A 16161-nucleotide genomic window follows, 5' to 3' on the forward strand; every position below is an offset into this window, starting at 1 on the left:
AGAAGCCATGTATTTAAGAAGGGAGGAAATGATGCAATTATACTTTAATTTCAAAAATATAAGTATATCAAAAATCTAGGAGAATTGTTTTAATGAGTTAATCATTAAGCCAGGTTGGTGCCACACCTTTAACTCTGGCACTTAGAAGACAGAGACAGATTGATTTGAGTTTGAAGTCAGGCTGGTGTACATTGTGAGTTCTCTGAGATTAAAGGCATGCACTACCTGTAAGGCTCAAAGTGAGTCCTAACTTCAGGGAGACCCCCCCCCCCCAAGAGAGACACGAGAATGGAGTTCAATGCAAACACAAGAGGTTTATTTTTCCGTCAGGGTTGATCCTCAATCAGCCCCTTGTGGCAAGTGACTAAAAGGTGACCCCGAATGGCTATAACAAGCAGTTTTCATGCTTTTTAGGGGTACAGGTTACATCAGCAAGGTTACAGTTTAAATTCATTGGCTAAGCATAGTGACCTTTGAGTCTATTGGCTAGCAAGCATATGACATACATTCGAACTCTTTCTGGGTCAGGTGGCTATCAGTCAGTAGTACATTCTGTGATTTTTCAAGAATGTCCCTGCTCCTCCTGGAGAACTGTGGGTGGAGAATGAAACTTGGCCTAGCCTTAACCCAATAAGGGAAGCTGGTACTTGGCCTATTCTTGACCTGAGGCAGTGGGTGTAAGGCTGGTGAAAGCCCCTAGGGTCCCTCACAAGAACCCCATAACCTATCTACTTTCTTTTTTTTTTTTTTTTTTTTTTTGGTTCTTTTTTTCGGAGCTGGGGACCGAACCCAGGGCCTTGCGCTTCCTAAGCAAGCGCTCTACCACTGAGCTAAATCCCCAACCCCACCTATCTACTTTCTACCAGGCCAAGACTTAGTTGCTTAATACTTCAGTAACAACTAGGGCCTTCATACCAAAACATACCTGTCAGATGCTCCATTCTACACACGCGCGCGCGCACACACACACACACACACACGCACACACACACACATACACGCACACACACAAATACACACACACGTGCGCACACACACACACGCACATACACACACACATACACACACGTGCACACACACATATACACACACACGCACATGCACACACACACATACTCACACATACACACACATACACACACACGCACATGCGCACATGCACACATGCACACACACACACACACACACACACACACACACACACACACACACAAAGCTTGTCTGGTTTTCCTGCCTGCATTTCCTCCTTTTGTGGAGTGGGTTATGAAGTCCTGCTCCTGCTATGCCCATGAGAACTCCTATTCTACCCTAGCCTAGTGGTATTTCTGTCTTTTACGCAATGCTGTAGTTTGAGTGTCCCTCCTCCACCCAGACTTGAGATCCAGTTGCCAGTGGTGTGTGTGTGTGTGTGTGTGTGTGCGCATGTGTGCTCCGGACAGTGTGTTAAGTAGGTCAAGCAGTAGTATTAAGCAGCCTTTAATGGTAGTACTGGGAAAAAAGCAGAGGCAGGCACATCTCTGTGAGTTCAAGGCCAGCCTGGTGTACAGAGTGAGTTCCAGGAAAGCTGGGTCTACATAAAAAGACACTGAGTCTAAAAAACAAGAGAAACAAAAATGACTCAGGCATTGTAGCACACACAGTCCAGTTCACAACCAAGTGACCAAGTGACAAAGCCCTGTTCAAACAAACACCCCCCCCCACTCCTCAAAGAGGCCCAGGAGGACGTCCCCTTACCAGCAATGATAGCTGTGTTGTGTAACAGACACACACACGAGTGGGTTACTTATGAGCTACTTGCTTGTTGCCTGCTTACATGTCTGTGTAGCATGTGTGTGGGTGGTACCCTCGGAGCCCAGATGGGGGTGTCGGATCCCCCAGAACAAGTTAAAGACAGTTATGAGACACCATGTGGGTGCTCGTCACCACACCCCAGGTCCTCTGCAGTTAGGTGCTCTTGAGTGAAGAGCCATGTATAAAGGATTCTAGTAGAATCTCCGTGTCTAAGGGAAACATTCAAATGAAATAGCTTTCTCACTGGATCTAGAGTGAATATTAGCATGGATATGGTTTTCTGTAAGTCCTTACACCTTTGTGGGAAACTGACTGTTTCCTGTGATTTATGGTTGTTTTTCTGAGGGACCTTAACAACAGCCTTTGGGTTATTTTGGTCACAGGACAGTCCTGGCACACCCAGACCACCTCGCATTGTTGAGTACTGGGGACAGTGTATAAGGCCTAAGGTCAGGTCACAGGGATGTTTTTCTTCAGAAAACATAGATCAGGGGTGTTGATTTAAGAAACCTGTTTTACCCACACACACACGAAAAAAACAAAAACAAAAAAAAAAAAAAACCTTTTGTGAGCAATCAACAAACAAGCTTTTGTTAAGTTGTTCAAGATTCATCCGGAGGCTGGACCCTGCCGCTGCCAGCAAAGCCTCGTCCTGCCGTATCTCTCTGATCAACCCGAGACTCAGAACACTGACACCATTTCTCCAGCCCTAGTTGTGAACTCTGAAGTTTCCATTGTTGTCTGCCAGACATGATAAAGGATACCTGTAACCCAGGAGACTGAGGCAGGGCAGCTGTTCGAGATACCTGGTGGTCACATCATGTCAATAGTTCAGGAAGCAGAGAACAGGATGGAAACAAGGGAGGCTGCAGCCCTCGGGGCCCATCTTCAGCATCCCTCCACTGGCACCCATAGCTATAGCTCCAGTGTGGCACAAGGGAACACACAGTGAAGTTAGTGGACAGATCGCTCTCGTTCTGTAGAAACAGGTGCCTCAAACCCGAACAGGGCTCAGTAGGCAGGGACGGGGGCAAGCTGGCCTGCTGTGTCCCGGGTTCAGGTGCTGACCCAGTCTGATCCCACTGGTGGGCTCAGCTTCTCAACCTGACTGATGACTGGCACAAAGGAGAAGAGGACGTCCAAGGAATAAGGTCCTTTTCAGAATAATCACCTTTGAGAAGAAAAGTTTCCCCAAAGCCACCTCCCACAGAGCGCCTGCACCACTTGGGGACAAGCTACTTAGATACAGCCTTTGATACATATGGATTCAAACCTTAACTCTGTTTTCTTGGAATATTTTAGAATGTGCGTATTTTCACCCCTTCATAACCTTAGAACTCCAGCCACCCGCCTAACTGTACCTGCCCAATACCCTAGCTAGGTCTTTTTTCTGTTAGTATTGAAATGTACTATTTTGAATAAATTTTGTGTAAATCAAAGGTATGAAATACCTAGAATACAGCAGCCTAATTATATATTTGTATAATTCGTTAATAAAAATTTCCCCACAATACCGCAAAATTCTTATATATATATATATATATATATATATATATATATATATTTTTTTTTTTTTTTTTTTTTTTTTCCGGAGCTGGGGACCGAACCCAGGGCCTTGCGCTTGTTAGGCAAGTGCTCTGCTGCTGAGCTAAATCCCCAACCCCAAGATATATTTATTTACATTTCAAATGTTATTACCTTTCCCAGTTTCCTGTCCAAAAGTCCCCACCCCTCCCCCTCCAGGTGTTCCTCCCCCATCCATTCCCCTTACCCCCACACACACAACATTCTGCTGCACTGGGGGTCCAACCTTGGCAGGATCAAGAGCTTCCCCTTCCCCTGGTGCCCCAACAAGGCTATTCTCTGCTACATATGCAGTTGGAGCCCAGGGTCAGTCCATGTATAGTCTTTCGGTAGTGGTTTAGTCCCTGGAAGCTCTGGTTGGTTGGCATTGTTGTTCTTATGGGGTCTCAAGCCCCTTCAACTCTTTCAATCCTTTCTCTAAGTCCTCCAATGGGGTTCCTGTTCTCAGTTCAGTGGTTTGCTGTCTAGCTAGATCTTCACTTCAGTGTGTAAGAGATGTCCATTGCAGGCTCGAAGGACTGAGCTCAGGTTATCAGGCTCACACAGGTAGTGCTTTACCCATAAAGCCATCTCACCAGCTCTCTGGGGTTTGTGTATCTGTTGGGTGTATGTGTACCTGGATACTTTCACAGGAGCTGGTGCTCGACTTCCATCGTGCTGACGCAGGGGCTCTCCCCTGTCCGTTACTGTGTATTCCGGGTTAGCTGCCAGAGCTCCCAGGCCAATTCTCTCTCTATCTCCCACCTTTCAGTGAGTACCAGGATTGCACATGCATACCACATCTGGATTTTTTACCAGCAGAGGCATCTCTCCAAAATCAAGCCAGCTTGGGACTCTCTGTAACTCAGACTCACCGTCTTCTTGCCTCAGCCTCTCCAATGCTGGGATTACAGGAGTGTGCCAACACTTCTGTTTTCTGTTGTTACTGTTTTCTTTCTTTACACAGGTCTCTATGTAGCCCTGGCTGGCTTCAAACTCAAGAGATCACCTGCCTATGCCTCCCTGAGTAATGGGACCAAAGGTGAGTGCTACCACACACAACCATCACTTCTCAATTCTGTCCAGCCTGTAGCAATTACAAAGGCACTCCAGCCTACCAATCCACTCCTGCACCCCAGCTCTCACCTGCAGTCTGTCCACTGCTCACCTAGTTAACTCCCTATCTCCATTCATGACCTCATCCCGGCCAGCATCCCAAGAGCCATTCTGCCCTGCCTCCTTGCTCCAAACGCATGTTGACTTATCTTAGAGTTTCTATTGATGTGATAAAACAAAACACCATGACCAAAAGCAACTTGAGGAAAGGGTTTACTTCATGTTACATTTCCAGGTAACAGTACATCACCAAGGGAAGCCAGGGCAGGAACCTAGACGCAGGAACTGAAGCAAAAGCTACTTAATGGCTTGTCCCCGACAGCTGGCTTGGCCTACTTTCTTAAACAACCCAGGACCGTCAGTCCGGGGGTGGCACTAGCCACAATGAACCAGGCCCTACCATATCATTCACCAGGTTTTTTTGTTTTTTAAAAAAAAAGCACCACAGGCCAATCTAGCGGGGTTCTCAGTTGAGGCACTCTCTTCTCAGACAACTCCAGTTTGTATTAAACTGACATAAAACTAGGCGACATGTAAGTCGCAGCCATTGACTGGCTCACAGGTGAGCAAGCACATCCTGGGACTCAGGAAGGACTCTAGATTTTTGAGCTGGATGCTGGCCTTCAACACAGCTCTCAAGCTCTGGCCCAGAGACATATCTGACTGGATCAGATTCTCCCAAAACTCTTGGGCCCTCTTCTCTGTTCCCAAGACTAGTGGATACAGAACAAGTAGTCAAAACCTTTTGTTCTCATGGCCCCTGGATATACCAGGTGGGCAGGAAGGAGTGAGTGGGGTACCTCACCCCAACCTCTATCCCAACTCTGGAGCATTCAGAACACAGACATACACAGACATACAGACACAGTGACACACCCCTCACAAGACACGGGCACAGATCCCCTTCATCCCTCTCAGGAACGGGAAACACGGTCTTCCTTAAGGATGCTGCTGAAACGTCCTGGCACGCAGTCAGATCTCACTTTGGTTGTGGGGTGCAAGAACTGTCAACCTCACAGGAGACCCAGTCTGTCACCACATACCACCTCAACCCTCAAGGATGGAGATGGATGGAAGCCAGGTAGGAAGGTGCCCAGCCAGGAACCTGGCAGGTGCAAGCTCTCAGGAGAGGCCTGCACGCTCCAGGTCCTGGGGCAGCACCCGGCCCTTCTTGCGGGCCTTCTGTAGCCGTCGCTCGGCCCGAGCTGCCTTCTTCTTGCGCAGGTTCTGGCGTCGCTTGTCCTGTCGCTGCTGCATCTTCTCCACCACATGCTCCGAACGCTTCTCCCACTTGCGCTGCCGCTGTGCCCGGCGCTTCTCTTTGCGCTTCAGGGCCTCCTGCAGCAGGCGCTCATCGTCCCTGATCTTCACACCCTCTGCCTTGTACAGCAAGTTGGTCCACTTCATCTTGGCCTCCAGCTCCTGGGCCTTGCCTGCATCCTGATCGCGAAGCTCCTCCACCCGGCCCTGCCGGGCATGCAGACGGTCCAGCAGCTGCCTATAGTTCCTGCCTGTCAGAGGGGTCAAGTTCCCCTTCACCTGCTGCCGCTTCTCCTTCTTGCGCTGGGCCTTGCTGGCTGGCTCCTCTCCAGCTACCTCCACCTGCAGGGAAGGACACATCAGTACCGCCATCCACACGGAGAGGCACATCAGTACCGCCATCCACACGGAGAGGCACATCAGTACCGCCATCCACACGGAGAGGCACATCAGTACCGCCATCCACACGGAGAGGCACATCAGTACCGCCATCCACACGGAGAGGCACATCAGTACCGCCATCCACACGGAGAGGCACATCAGTACCGCCATCCACACGGAGAGGCACATCAGTACCGCCATCCACACGGAGAGGCACATCAGTACCGCCAACCACACGGAGAGGCACATCAGTACCGCCATCCACACGGAGAGGCACATCAGTACCGCCATCCACACGGAGAGGCACATCAGTACCGCCATCCACACGGAGAGGCACATCAGTACCGCCATCCACACGGAGAGGCACATCAACACCGCCATCCACACGGAGAGGCACATCAGTACCGCCATCCACACGGAGAGGCACATCAGTACCGCCATCCACACGGAGAGGCACATCAACACCGCCATCCACACGGAGAGGCACATCAGTACCGCCATCCACACGGAGAGGCACATCAACACCGCCATCCACACGGAGAGGCACATCAGTACCGCCATCCACACGGAGAGGCACATCAACACCGCCATCCACACGGAGAGGCACATCAGTACCGCCAACCACACGGAGAGGCACATCAGTACCGCCATCCACATGGAGAGGCACATCAACACTGCCATCCACACGGAGAGGCACATCAACACCGCCATCCACACGGAGAGGCACATCAGTACCGCCATCCACACGGAGAGGCACATCAACACCGCCATCCACACGGAGAGGCACATCAACACCACCATCCACACGGAGAGGCACATCAACACCGCCAAATCTCACCAGTGTCACAGACCAATAGCTTTCGCCCCCTTAGCAGAAGTCACCAGCATGCACCTAGACCATCAGCACAGGGCAGAGATGGGCCAAAGACACTCAGTCCAGATAACTCTCACCTTATTAAAGATCAGCCCTGATTCCTGCAGATCCTTGCAGGCCATTTTGGGGGGCGCCTTGACTGGTTCCTCCTTTTTCTCAGCCTCTGCAACCTGCTGCTTTGCTCGGAGCTCCCTCCGCTTCCTTTTCTTCCGTTCCCTCTCCTGCTTTCTCCGCTGTCTTTTTTCTAGAGTGGCAGCAGACAGCTCCTTGGTGCCACCCTGTGGGTAAAAGATAAAAGGTGGAGGGTTCACTCCCTAGGGTTCTTAACCTCAAGAGTGCCTTACCTGACATGTATCTGAAATGAGAGGAAAGACTCATGCAGGCCACAAGTCCACGATGTCCGTGTTTCACCAACAGTGACCTGTTACCCAGATGCAAATAACACTAGTGTACTGAGGAACCCCTAGTTAAGAACCCTGGCTTCACAAGGACACTCTTCCATGGCTGGTGGGAGTACAAACTTGCACAAGCTCTCTGGAAATCAATTTGGGGATTTCTCAGAAAACTGAGAATAGTTCTACCTTAAGACCCAGCTATACTACTCCTGAGCATATACCCAAAAAATGCTCCACTATCTGACAAGGACACTTGGTCAACTATGCTCAGAGCAGCTTTATTTGAGTATTAGAAACTAGAAACAATCTACGCGTCCCTCAACTGAAGAATGGATAAAGAAAATGTTCATTTACACAATGGAATTATGACTCAGCTATTAAAAACAAGGACATCATGAATTTTGCAGGCAAACAGAACTAGAAAAGATCATCCTGAGTGAGGTAACCCGGACCCAGACCCAAAAGGACATGCATAGTATGTACTAACTTATAAGTGGTATTAGCCATAAAATACAGGATAACCATGTTACAATCCACAGATCCAAAGAAGCTAAAACTCAAGGGCCAAAGGGAGGATGCTTTAATCTTCCTCTGAAGGGGAAATAAAATAGACATTGGAGGTGGTTGGGGCCGGGGGTTCAGGGGTGGGGTTGGGGAAGAGCAGGGAAGAGAATGGAAAGCAGCAGCAGGCGTGCGGCTCTAGGACCTGCCGGAGACCTGGGGCCAGGGAGTCCACGGGAGTCACTCTGAGACTCTTAGCAATTGGAGACTTGGAGCCTGAAGTAGTCGTTCCTGAAGCCAATAGGACTCACAGTGGAGGGATAAGGACACCAACTGTGATGGTTTGAATATGCTTGGCCAAGGGAGTGGCACTATAAGAAGGCCTTGTTGAAGGAGTGTGTCATAGTCAGGGTGGGCAATGAGACCCTCCTCCTAACTACATAGCAGTCCTGTCTGCCTTCGGATGAAGATGCTTGAACTTTCGGCTCCTCTAGCCCCATGTCTGCCTGGACACTGCCGTGTTCTCCCCTTGATAATGGACTGAACCTCTAAACCAGTAAGCCAGTTCCCATTAAATGTTATCCTTTATAAGAGTTGTTTTGGTTACGGTCTCTCTTCACAGCGATGGAAACCCTAACTATGACAGAAGTTGATACCAGGGACTGGGGTGTTGCTGCGATAGGCCTGACCATGCTTTAGGTTGGAAGAATGTGGATTTGGGGACTTTGGATTTGGAAAGTCATGGAATGTTTTAAGTGGGGCTTAATGGGCCATCCTAGTAGGAATATGAAAGACGGTGGAGCTGACGGTGATTTGAACGGGATAGGCCTGCTGGCCCTAGAGGTTTCAATGGAGAAGTATGTGGCCTGTTTTTGTGATGTTTTGGTGAAGAACATGGCTACTTTTTGCCATTGTCCAAAGAGTCTGACTGAGGCTAAGATTTAGATTAATTGCTTAGACAAAGGAGGTCTCAAGACAGTCTGGTATAAACTCTGTTGTGTAATTACTGAAGTTCACTCTTATCAAGACCGTTTTAATGAAAAGGAGCCACCTAGAAAGGAAAAATATAGAATGTATTGAACTAAGGGGCACCAGGAAGGGAAATGGAGCTGAATCCTGTGTTCAAGGAGATAACAGATTAAGGGAGTGGTGACTTTAGGGACATGATCCCACCCAACTATGCTTAGATCCAAGCATGGTGGTATACACCTTTAATCCCAGGAGACAGGAGCAAGTAAATCTGTGAGTTCAAGGTCTATCTACAGAACAAGTTCCAGGATAGCCAAGCTTACACAGTGAAGGAGTTGGAAAACAGAAAGCTGGTAATAATGTAATAGAACAAAGGGGCCACGTTCCAGTTCCAGCAAGCAGAACTCAGCAGCTTTGGCCATGTGGCTCTAACTTTAATAGAAGGGACTACTGGGACAATTGATGCTGGTTAGCTAGAACTAAGAAATTAGTGGTGATTAAGAGACCAGCATCGGGATTGGGGATTTAGCTCAGTGGTAGAGCTCTTGCCTAGCAAGCTCAAGGCCCTGGGTTCAGTCCTCAGCTCTGAAAAAAAAGAGACCAGCATCACTGAGGTGAAATCTTCTGAGAACACAAAAACACTGTTCCAGAGATAACCAAGGTTGTAGCTGGTGCTACAGCTGGACTGGGTAATGTCACCCAGGTAAGAATCACCCAGGTGGTACTAGTTTTGAAGGCATGAAGCCATCACGGAGAGCAGTTGAGGCTTGGGACTATGAGAGGCCATGGAAGGTCATTGGTGAGGGTGCAGCCTCAGTTGCAGCTGACGGCTCAGGAGTAAAGGGGTCTTGCAAAGTTGAGGGCTGGCACCATGAAAAAAGCCTATGAGAGGCTATTGGTGAAGCCTAGTTGCTGCAAAAGACCCCAGTATATTGGAGATGCCAGTCCTATGGGATGATCACCAAGAGCAACAGTGCCAGTGGAATGGATCAATCAGAGCCGAGAGTGCTACAGAGGGCAGAGCTGGAGAAGTGACACAAGCCCTTCAGAGGAGCCCAGAAGATCATGTGTGGATTCTGGACATTGGAACAAAGAAGCTGTGAAGCTAGAGTTGACTTGAAGACCCCAAGATGTTAGAGATGCCAGAGCCGTGGGCTATCTGCTGAGGAAAGCTGCTAACAGGGAGTGGGACCAGCCCAGGAGAAAGAAGTTTGTCGCAGTCAACAAAGATGCAAAAGGAGGTGGAGATCTGAAGAGGGCTTTGACACCAGACATGGAGATGCAGAGTTTGGAGTTTGCCCAGACGGTTTCCTGTCTTGCTTGGGGGATTACAGTTAAGTGATTGGATGAATCTCAGAAGAGACTCTGAACTCTGGACTTTTAACATTGTTGAGACTGCTATAGACTATGGGGACTTTGGAGGCTGGACTAAATATCATTTTTTATGCTGTCTAGGTGTGGCCCCCATAGACTCATGTGTTTGAACGAGCCTATGGGGGCCAGGGAGTGGAATGTGGTGGTTTGAATATGGATGGATCAAAGAGTGGCACTATTAGGAGGTGTGGCCTTATTGGAAAAAGTGTGTCACTGTGGAGGTGGGCAATGAGACCCTCCTCCTAACCACATGGGAGTCAGTTATCTGTCTTCCTTTGGATGATGCGTCAGTCTTCTCCTGTCTGCCTTTGGATAAAGATGTAGAACGTTCAGCTCCTCTAGTCCCGCGCCTGCCTGGACACTGCCATGCTCCCGCCTTGATGATAATGGACCAAACCTCCGAACCAAGAAGTCCCAGCCCCAATTAAATATCCTTTATAAGAGTTGCTTTGGCCATGGTGTCTCTTCACAGCAATGGAGACCCTAAGATACCAACCTACCCACAAAACCTTCAACAGAAAATGTGTCCTGCCTATAAGATACACAGGGACAAAGATGGGGCAGAGACTGAGAGAATGGACAACCAGTAACTGGTCCAAATTGAGACCCATCCCACAGGCAAGATCCAATCCCTGACACTATTAATGATACTCTGTTATGCTTGCAAACAGAAGTCTACCATAATTCTGAGAGGCGCCACACAGCAGCCTATGGGAACAGACGTGGAGACCCACAGCCAAACACTAGATGGAACTCAGGAAGTTCTATAGAAGAGATGGGGGAAGGATTGAGGGACCTGGAGGGGACAGGGACACACACAATAGAATCAAGTAACCTAGATCCATGGGGGCTCCCAGACACTGAACCACCATCAAAGAGCAAGCATGGGCTGGACCTAGGTTCCCGCATATGGAGCAGATGTGCAGCTTGATCTTCATGCAGGGTCCCCAACAGCTGGAGTGGGGTGGTCTCTGAGCCACAGTATTGTCTGCCTGTGGATCCCATTCCCCTAACTGTATGACTTGTCTGGCCTCAGTGGGAGAGAAGCACCTAGCCGTCAGTGACTTGATGGCTAGGATAGGGTAATACCCAATAGGGGTCTCCCACTTCTCAGAGGAGAAAGGAAGGGGGAACAGGAAGGAAATGAGGAAGCTGGAATTGGGATGTAAAGTGAATAATAATAAAAAAAGATTCCTGGCCCCAGTTCCCAGGCCCCTCCAGCATATCAGAACACTTCATCTTGCATATGGTCATCCACTCTCCTAGAGTTTAGAACTTCAGTTGGGTTTCTATGATAAGAGTGCCTGTCCTAACCACTGTATCTTCTACTGAGGAAACGCACAGGTCGAGTGCTCTCTGCATCCCTTCCTGTGCTACAGCCAGACAGCACACTGTGTATCTGACCAACCCAGGCCTATGCTGCAGGATAAGGGCCTTGAGCCTTGATCCCCACCTCTCAGGAACCTGGAGACAGAGACAGTGAGGGCAAGAAGCTAAAGGTCAAAAAGAGACTAAGAAAGGGGGACAGGAAAGCCAGCATCATGCGGCAAAGTCAAGGCTAGTCAGGTCACCTCACTTCTGGACACTGACCTTTGGAGGGACAATTCAGGCTGTGCTTCCCAAAGGAAGGAGGCCATGCTTCTGAAGGACACAGAGCTTCCAGGAGGCAGATGATAGTGGGGACTGAGGTACTCCCGAGAAAGGAACTACACCTGCTACCTCAACCAAGAGGTGGCCCACATCACATTAGCACCACAAGCCTACTGCTCCAGATGCTCCGGAAGGCTCCCCCCTCACCTGGCCCCGGGCCATCTGGATCTTCTCATGCAGCCGCTGTCTCAGGAAATCCAGTGCAAAGACAGAATTGGGCGCTGTGCCTCGGCTATCTGCAAGGAAGGAAGGTGGGCTGAAAGGAAGGTGCCCTCCCACTACGACCCTGAGGGCGGGTTGTAGATATACAGGCCACCAGTAAGTTCTACCCAAGCTCCTTTAAAACAGTCACTAAACAACTGCATTATGAGATTGGTCCCACTGCCACAGAAATACAAACAGTGCCTTGTTATCCGGTTATCATGCAGCACAGAACAAAACCGTGCTAGCACTGATAAGTGGGGACATTTGTACCTAGGCCCATCCCAGCCCGGACCGTGCACATCCTGGAACCACTCACCTTCAGGGGACCCCAGGGAGCCGGAGCTCCCTTGTTTGGATAGCCCTGGTTTCTTGGCACTAGAAGAGGTGGGAGACTTCTTGCCCAGGGGTTTAGTCTTGTGCTCCATAGTTTTCTCCTCCTGCTTCCGAGACTTATTTTGTGTTTTCTTCCTTTTCTTTTTTGGGGGTCCAGCAGCTTCTGAGCCTTTTGTTCTGACAGCTGAAACACAAAACAAGCTAAATCCCTCCTGACCAATCCCGTAAGGAAAAGTGACGACAAGAGCCAGGTGCTGTGCGGCAGTCCCTCAGGATCTGGAGGCTAAGCCACTAGAACTGCTGAGAGATGCCAGGCTGGGATACACAATGAGATCCCGTCTCAAAAGAGCAAGTAAATTATTTTTAAATCCAAAATATACTCCTCACTTAATCTAGCACTTATGCACATGAGAAACAGAACGTTAAGTCCAGCTTCAGGGTGGCCATCACCCTACTATCTACACATAACCACCCTCTTCCAGGAAGAATAAATGACGGTGCTGCCAAATACTTCTTCCTCACTGCCCAAAATTCAACACTAGGCTCACGAATAGCAATTTCTACCTAAATAAAACCTGCCAGCAGTGTGCTGGTGCACGCCTTTAATTCCAGCACTCATGGGACAGAGGCAGGTGGATCGGAGTTTGAAGCCAATGTGGTCTACAAGGCGAGTTCCAGGACAGCCAGGGCTACACAGAGAAACCCTGTCTTGAAAATAAATAAATAAAGCCTTCCATCTTAGAGGGACACTCCTTACACTCAGGAACTAAACACCAACGCTTCAGGAAGTCCCTGAAACTAACCAGATTCACTAAGTTCCCTCTTCCCCAAGCACATACAAGAAGGCTGAGCATCGTTTAGTCAAACAGACATACATGAAATACTCCCCAACTTTGGAGCTGCCTGCAAGTTGTACAGTACACAGGTTTGGATTTAAAAATAATTAGTTTACTTGCTCTTTTGAGACGGGACCTCATTATGTATCCTAGCCTGGCATCAAACAGCAGGTTTCCAGCTTTTGACCCATCACCCATACTGGGGTATGCTTTGGTGATAAATCTGCCTTTGAGTCATTTCTGGCTCCTGTAAGTCACCCCACAGAGCTCGATTCATTTACCACTTTGGTTCTGTCAGTGAGATTTCTTGGAAAGAAGCGGTCTACAGACTGATTGACTCCTCTGAGCTGCAGAGGAGTGGAATGTTGCAGGTCTGGAGCCTTTATCTCAGGTTCACTTTAGTCCCATGAAAACCTTGCTCCTTGCCCACCTCCGTGTGACTAATAGATAATAAATGCTTTGGAATCTATTAACTTAGCAGACTAACCTAAAAACTAAGAATGTTATCAGCACCAGGCATAGTGAAACATGCCTTTAATCCCGACACTCCACTCCAAGTGGATCTGGTAAATTCAAGGCCAGCCTGGTCTACAGGGCTTCCAGGATAGGCAAAGCTACACAGGGAAACCCCGTCTGGGGGATGGGAGGGAATGCCAGCATCATCTAGTCCTAAAAAGAGCTTTCCTCATCTTGCTATACCTGATACACGCTAACGTATTTTAAACTTGCCTTGCCTTTCTTTGTTCTGTAAAATTTCAAGAAACTGCCTCAAGAAGTATTTTCCCTTGGAAAATGGAATTTGGGGGTAACCTAAATCCATGTTTCCAGGCCATGATCATTCCAAACAGGCTCCAAAACAAGCTCTTCACTGTTTCTGTGTGGCTGTGGCTTTCTGTGTCCTGGCTGAGCAGACGCTTGTTTTTGTCTTCCCAGATGATATCACGCACCAGGCCTCACACACTAGGCAAGAGCTCTAAAGACATCATAAGTCTGGCCCTCCTTTTCCTTTTTGTAAGTATGTGTGGAGTACGTGCACCATAAATGAGGGTGTCTGTGGGGTCTAAAAAGGGTGGATGCTGGGACAGTCTGGTCCTCTCCTAAGAGCTGGAGATACACAGAACTATGGAGCCATCGCTCGAGCTCTTTTTTACTTATTTCTTTCAACACAGAATCTTAAACCAGGAAGTGGTGGCACGCACTTATCCCAGCACCTGAGAGGCAGAAACAGGTGAATCTGAGTTCAAGGCCAGCCTGGTCTATAGAGCAAGTTCCCGGACAGCCAGGGCTACATAGAGAAACCCTGTCTCAAAAAGCAAACAAAAGGGGTCTTAGTATGCAGTCCTGGCCATCTGGAATTCACAGTGTTCTGCTTCTGTTTGCCAAGTGCTGGTGTTAAAGGCATGTGGACCACAATCCCCCTCCCACCGCCCCCCAAGACTAGTTTACTTTTGTGAGTGTTGTAAATATCTATGTCTACGCATTAAGATCATCCCTGGTGCCACTGGGGGGGCAGAAAAGAGTGTTAAGAGCCCCTAGAACTGGACTTAGGGACTGCTGTAAGCTGCCTTAGGAACCAAATGTGGGTCCTGTGCAAGAAAAACAAGTGCTCTTAACCAGAGTCACATCTCCACCCGCTGCTTCTACTTTTTGAGTGTTTCTTGAAGTTGTTCATGCAGAGGTGAACACATCATGTAGCTCAGACAGGCCAGCAGGCCCCACCAACCAGGCCAAGCCACAATTAACCTTTTATGATTAAGACTTGCTTCCACTTTCAATGATGAGGAAATGTTAGTGTTTTAAACTAAACGGCCAAGAATGTAGCGTGCGTTCTTTGAACATCTAAAACACATTCACAGACAAGAACTGAAAAACACACGCCAGTGAAGAAACTTACACTTCCAGTAGCAAGCACGTTTTACTTCCCGTCCGAGTCTGGTAATTTCCTAATTCCCTCCCACTCCATCAGAGCTCAAGCCTTTGCTGTGCCCGCCAGTTACCCACTCACTCGAACTCATATCCCTTGTGGAGGGTGGGCCCCGACCTAGGACAGCGGGCCCCAGACGACGGCGTCCATTCCCAAAGGCTGCTCGGGCCGGATGCCTTACCCCACTGGCTCCTCTGCCGCTCAGGGCCAGGCTGCGCGCAGATCTTCTTGGCCAAGTCCTGCAGATAGGCATCCTTAGCCAGGAGAGAAGCCATGTTAGCAACCAGGGCTGGAGCTACAATCAGAGGGTCCCGCGGCCGAGCCCCGCCGGAAGCACGGCGTACGCAGGTACCACGGGCGGAGCGGCGTGACCCCGCCGGAAGTACCTCGTGCGCAGGCGCCGCCTAGAAAACGCTATTAGTCCGAGAGAGCCGGAAGCCACGCCCCAGTATTTGTCGCAATATAAACTTCAGATTCGCAAATCCGCCAGCCAGCCCCGGAAGCAACAGTATCTGCAGCTGCTTCCCATTCGAAACTCCACTAGCCATGCCTGAGGGGCCGGCTAGTCCTTAACCTTGGAGGCGTTTCTCTGAAAAATGGAACCTGGAACCTGAGAGGACTGGGCTTCCGCAGAGCTTCCTCAGCGCCTGGCATACCCAGACTACTATAGCTCTTTCCCTACTATTGGACTGAAGGTCAGAACCCGGCCTGCAGGGGATGCCCAGCACTCCTCAGCCTGTCCCACCACATAGAGCAAAAATAGGTATAAAAAGACAATTGGAGGCATGAGTATGTCTTAGATCCTAGATTACATGCAGTAGCCGTGCATTTCAGTGGCGATGGTATTGGACCCTTAGGAATGAGAAACTCCTTGCAGATGGAATTGAACTTACTTATGAGGAAATGAAGGGAAAGTAGAGCCTGTGTGGTAGTTTTTTTTTTTTTTTTTGGGTGCATCCCAGCAACTCACGAGTTAATGCTCGTGAAAAA

At 49.1% G+C, this 16161-nt stretch overlaps 1 protein-coding gene across 2 annotated transcripts; it reads right to left on the reverse strand.

Moving 5' to 3' along the window:
• Positions 1-4667: 4667 nt before the first annotated feature.
• Surf6 (surfeit 6) lies at positions 4668-15526 on the reverse strand. Of its 2 annotated transcripts, none has more exons than XM_087651525.1 (5): positions 15253-15526; positions 12395-12595; positions 12022-12110; positions 7063-7263; positions 4668-6072 (listed from the first exon to the last, which is right to left on the reverse strand). In XM_087651525.1, the coding sequence occupies exons 1-5, from the start codon at positions 15422-15424 to the stop codon at positions 5593-5595; spliced, it is 1143 nt and encodes a 380-aa protein (XP_087507651.1). In that variant the 5' UTR covers positions 15425-15526; the 3' UTR covers positions 4668-5592.
• Between the last annotated feature and the right edge of the window lie 635 nt (positions 15527-16161).

The sequence above is a fragment of the Rattus norvegicus genome, chromosome 3 (genome assembly GCF_021556685.1).
Source record: "Rattus norvegicus strain SHRSP/BbbUtx chromosome 3, alternate assembly SHRSP_T2T, whole genome shotgun sequence".
NCBI lineage: Eukaryota > Metazoa > Chordata > Mammalia > Rodentia > Muridae > Rattus > Rattus norvegicus.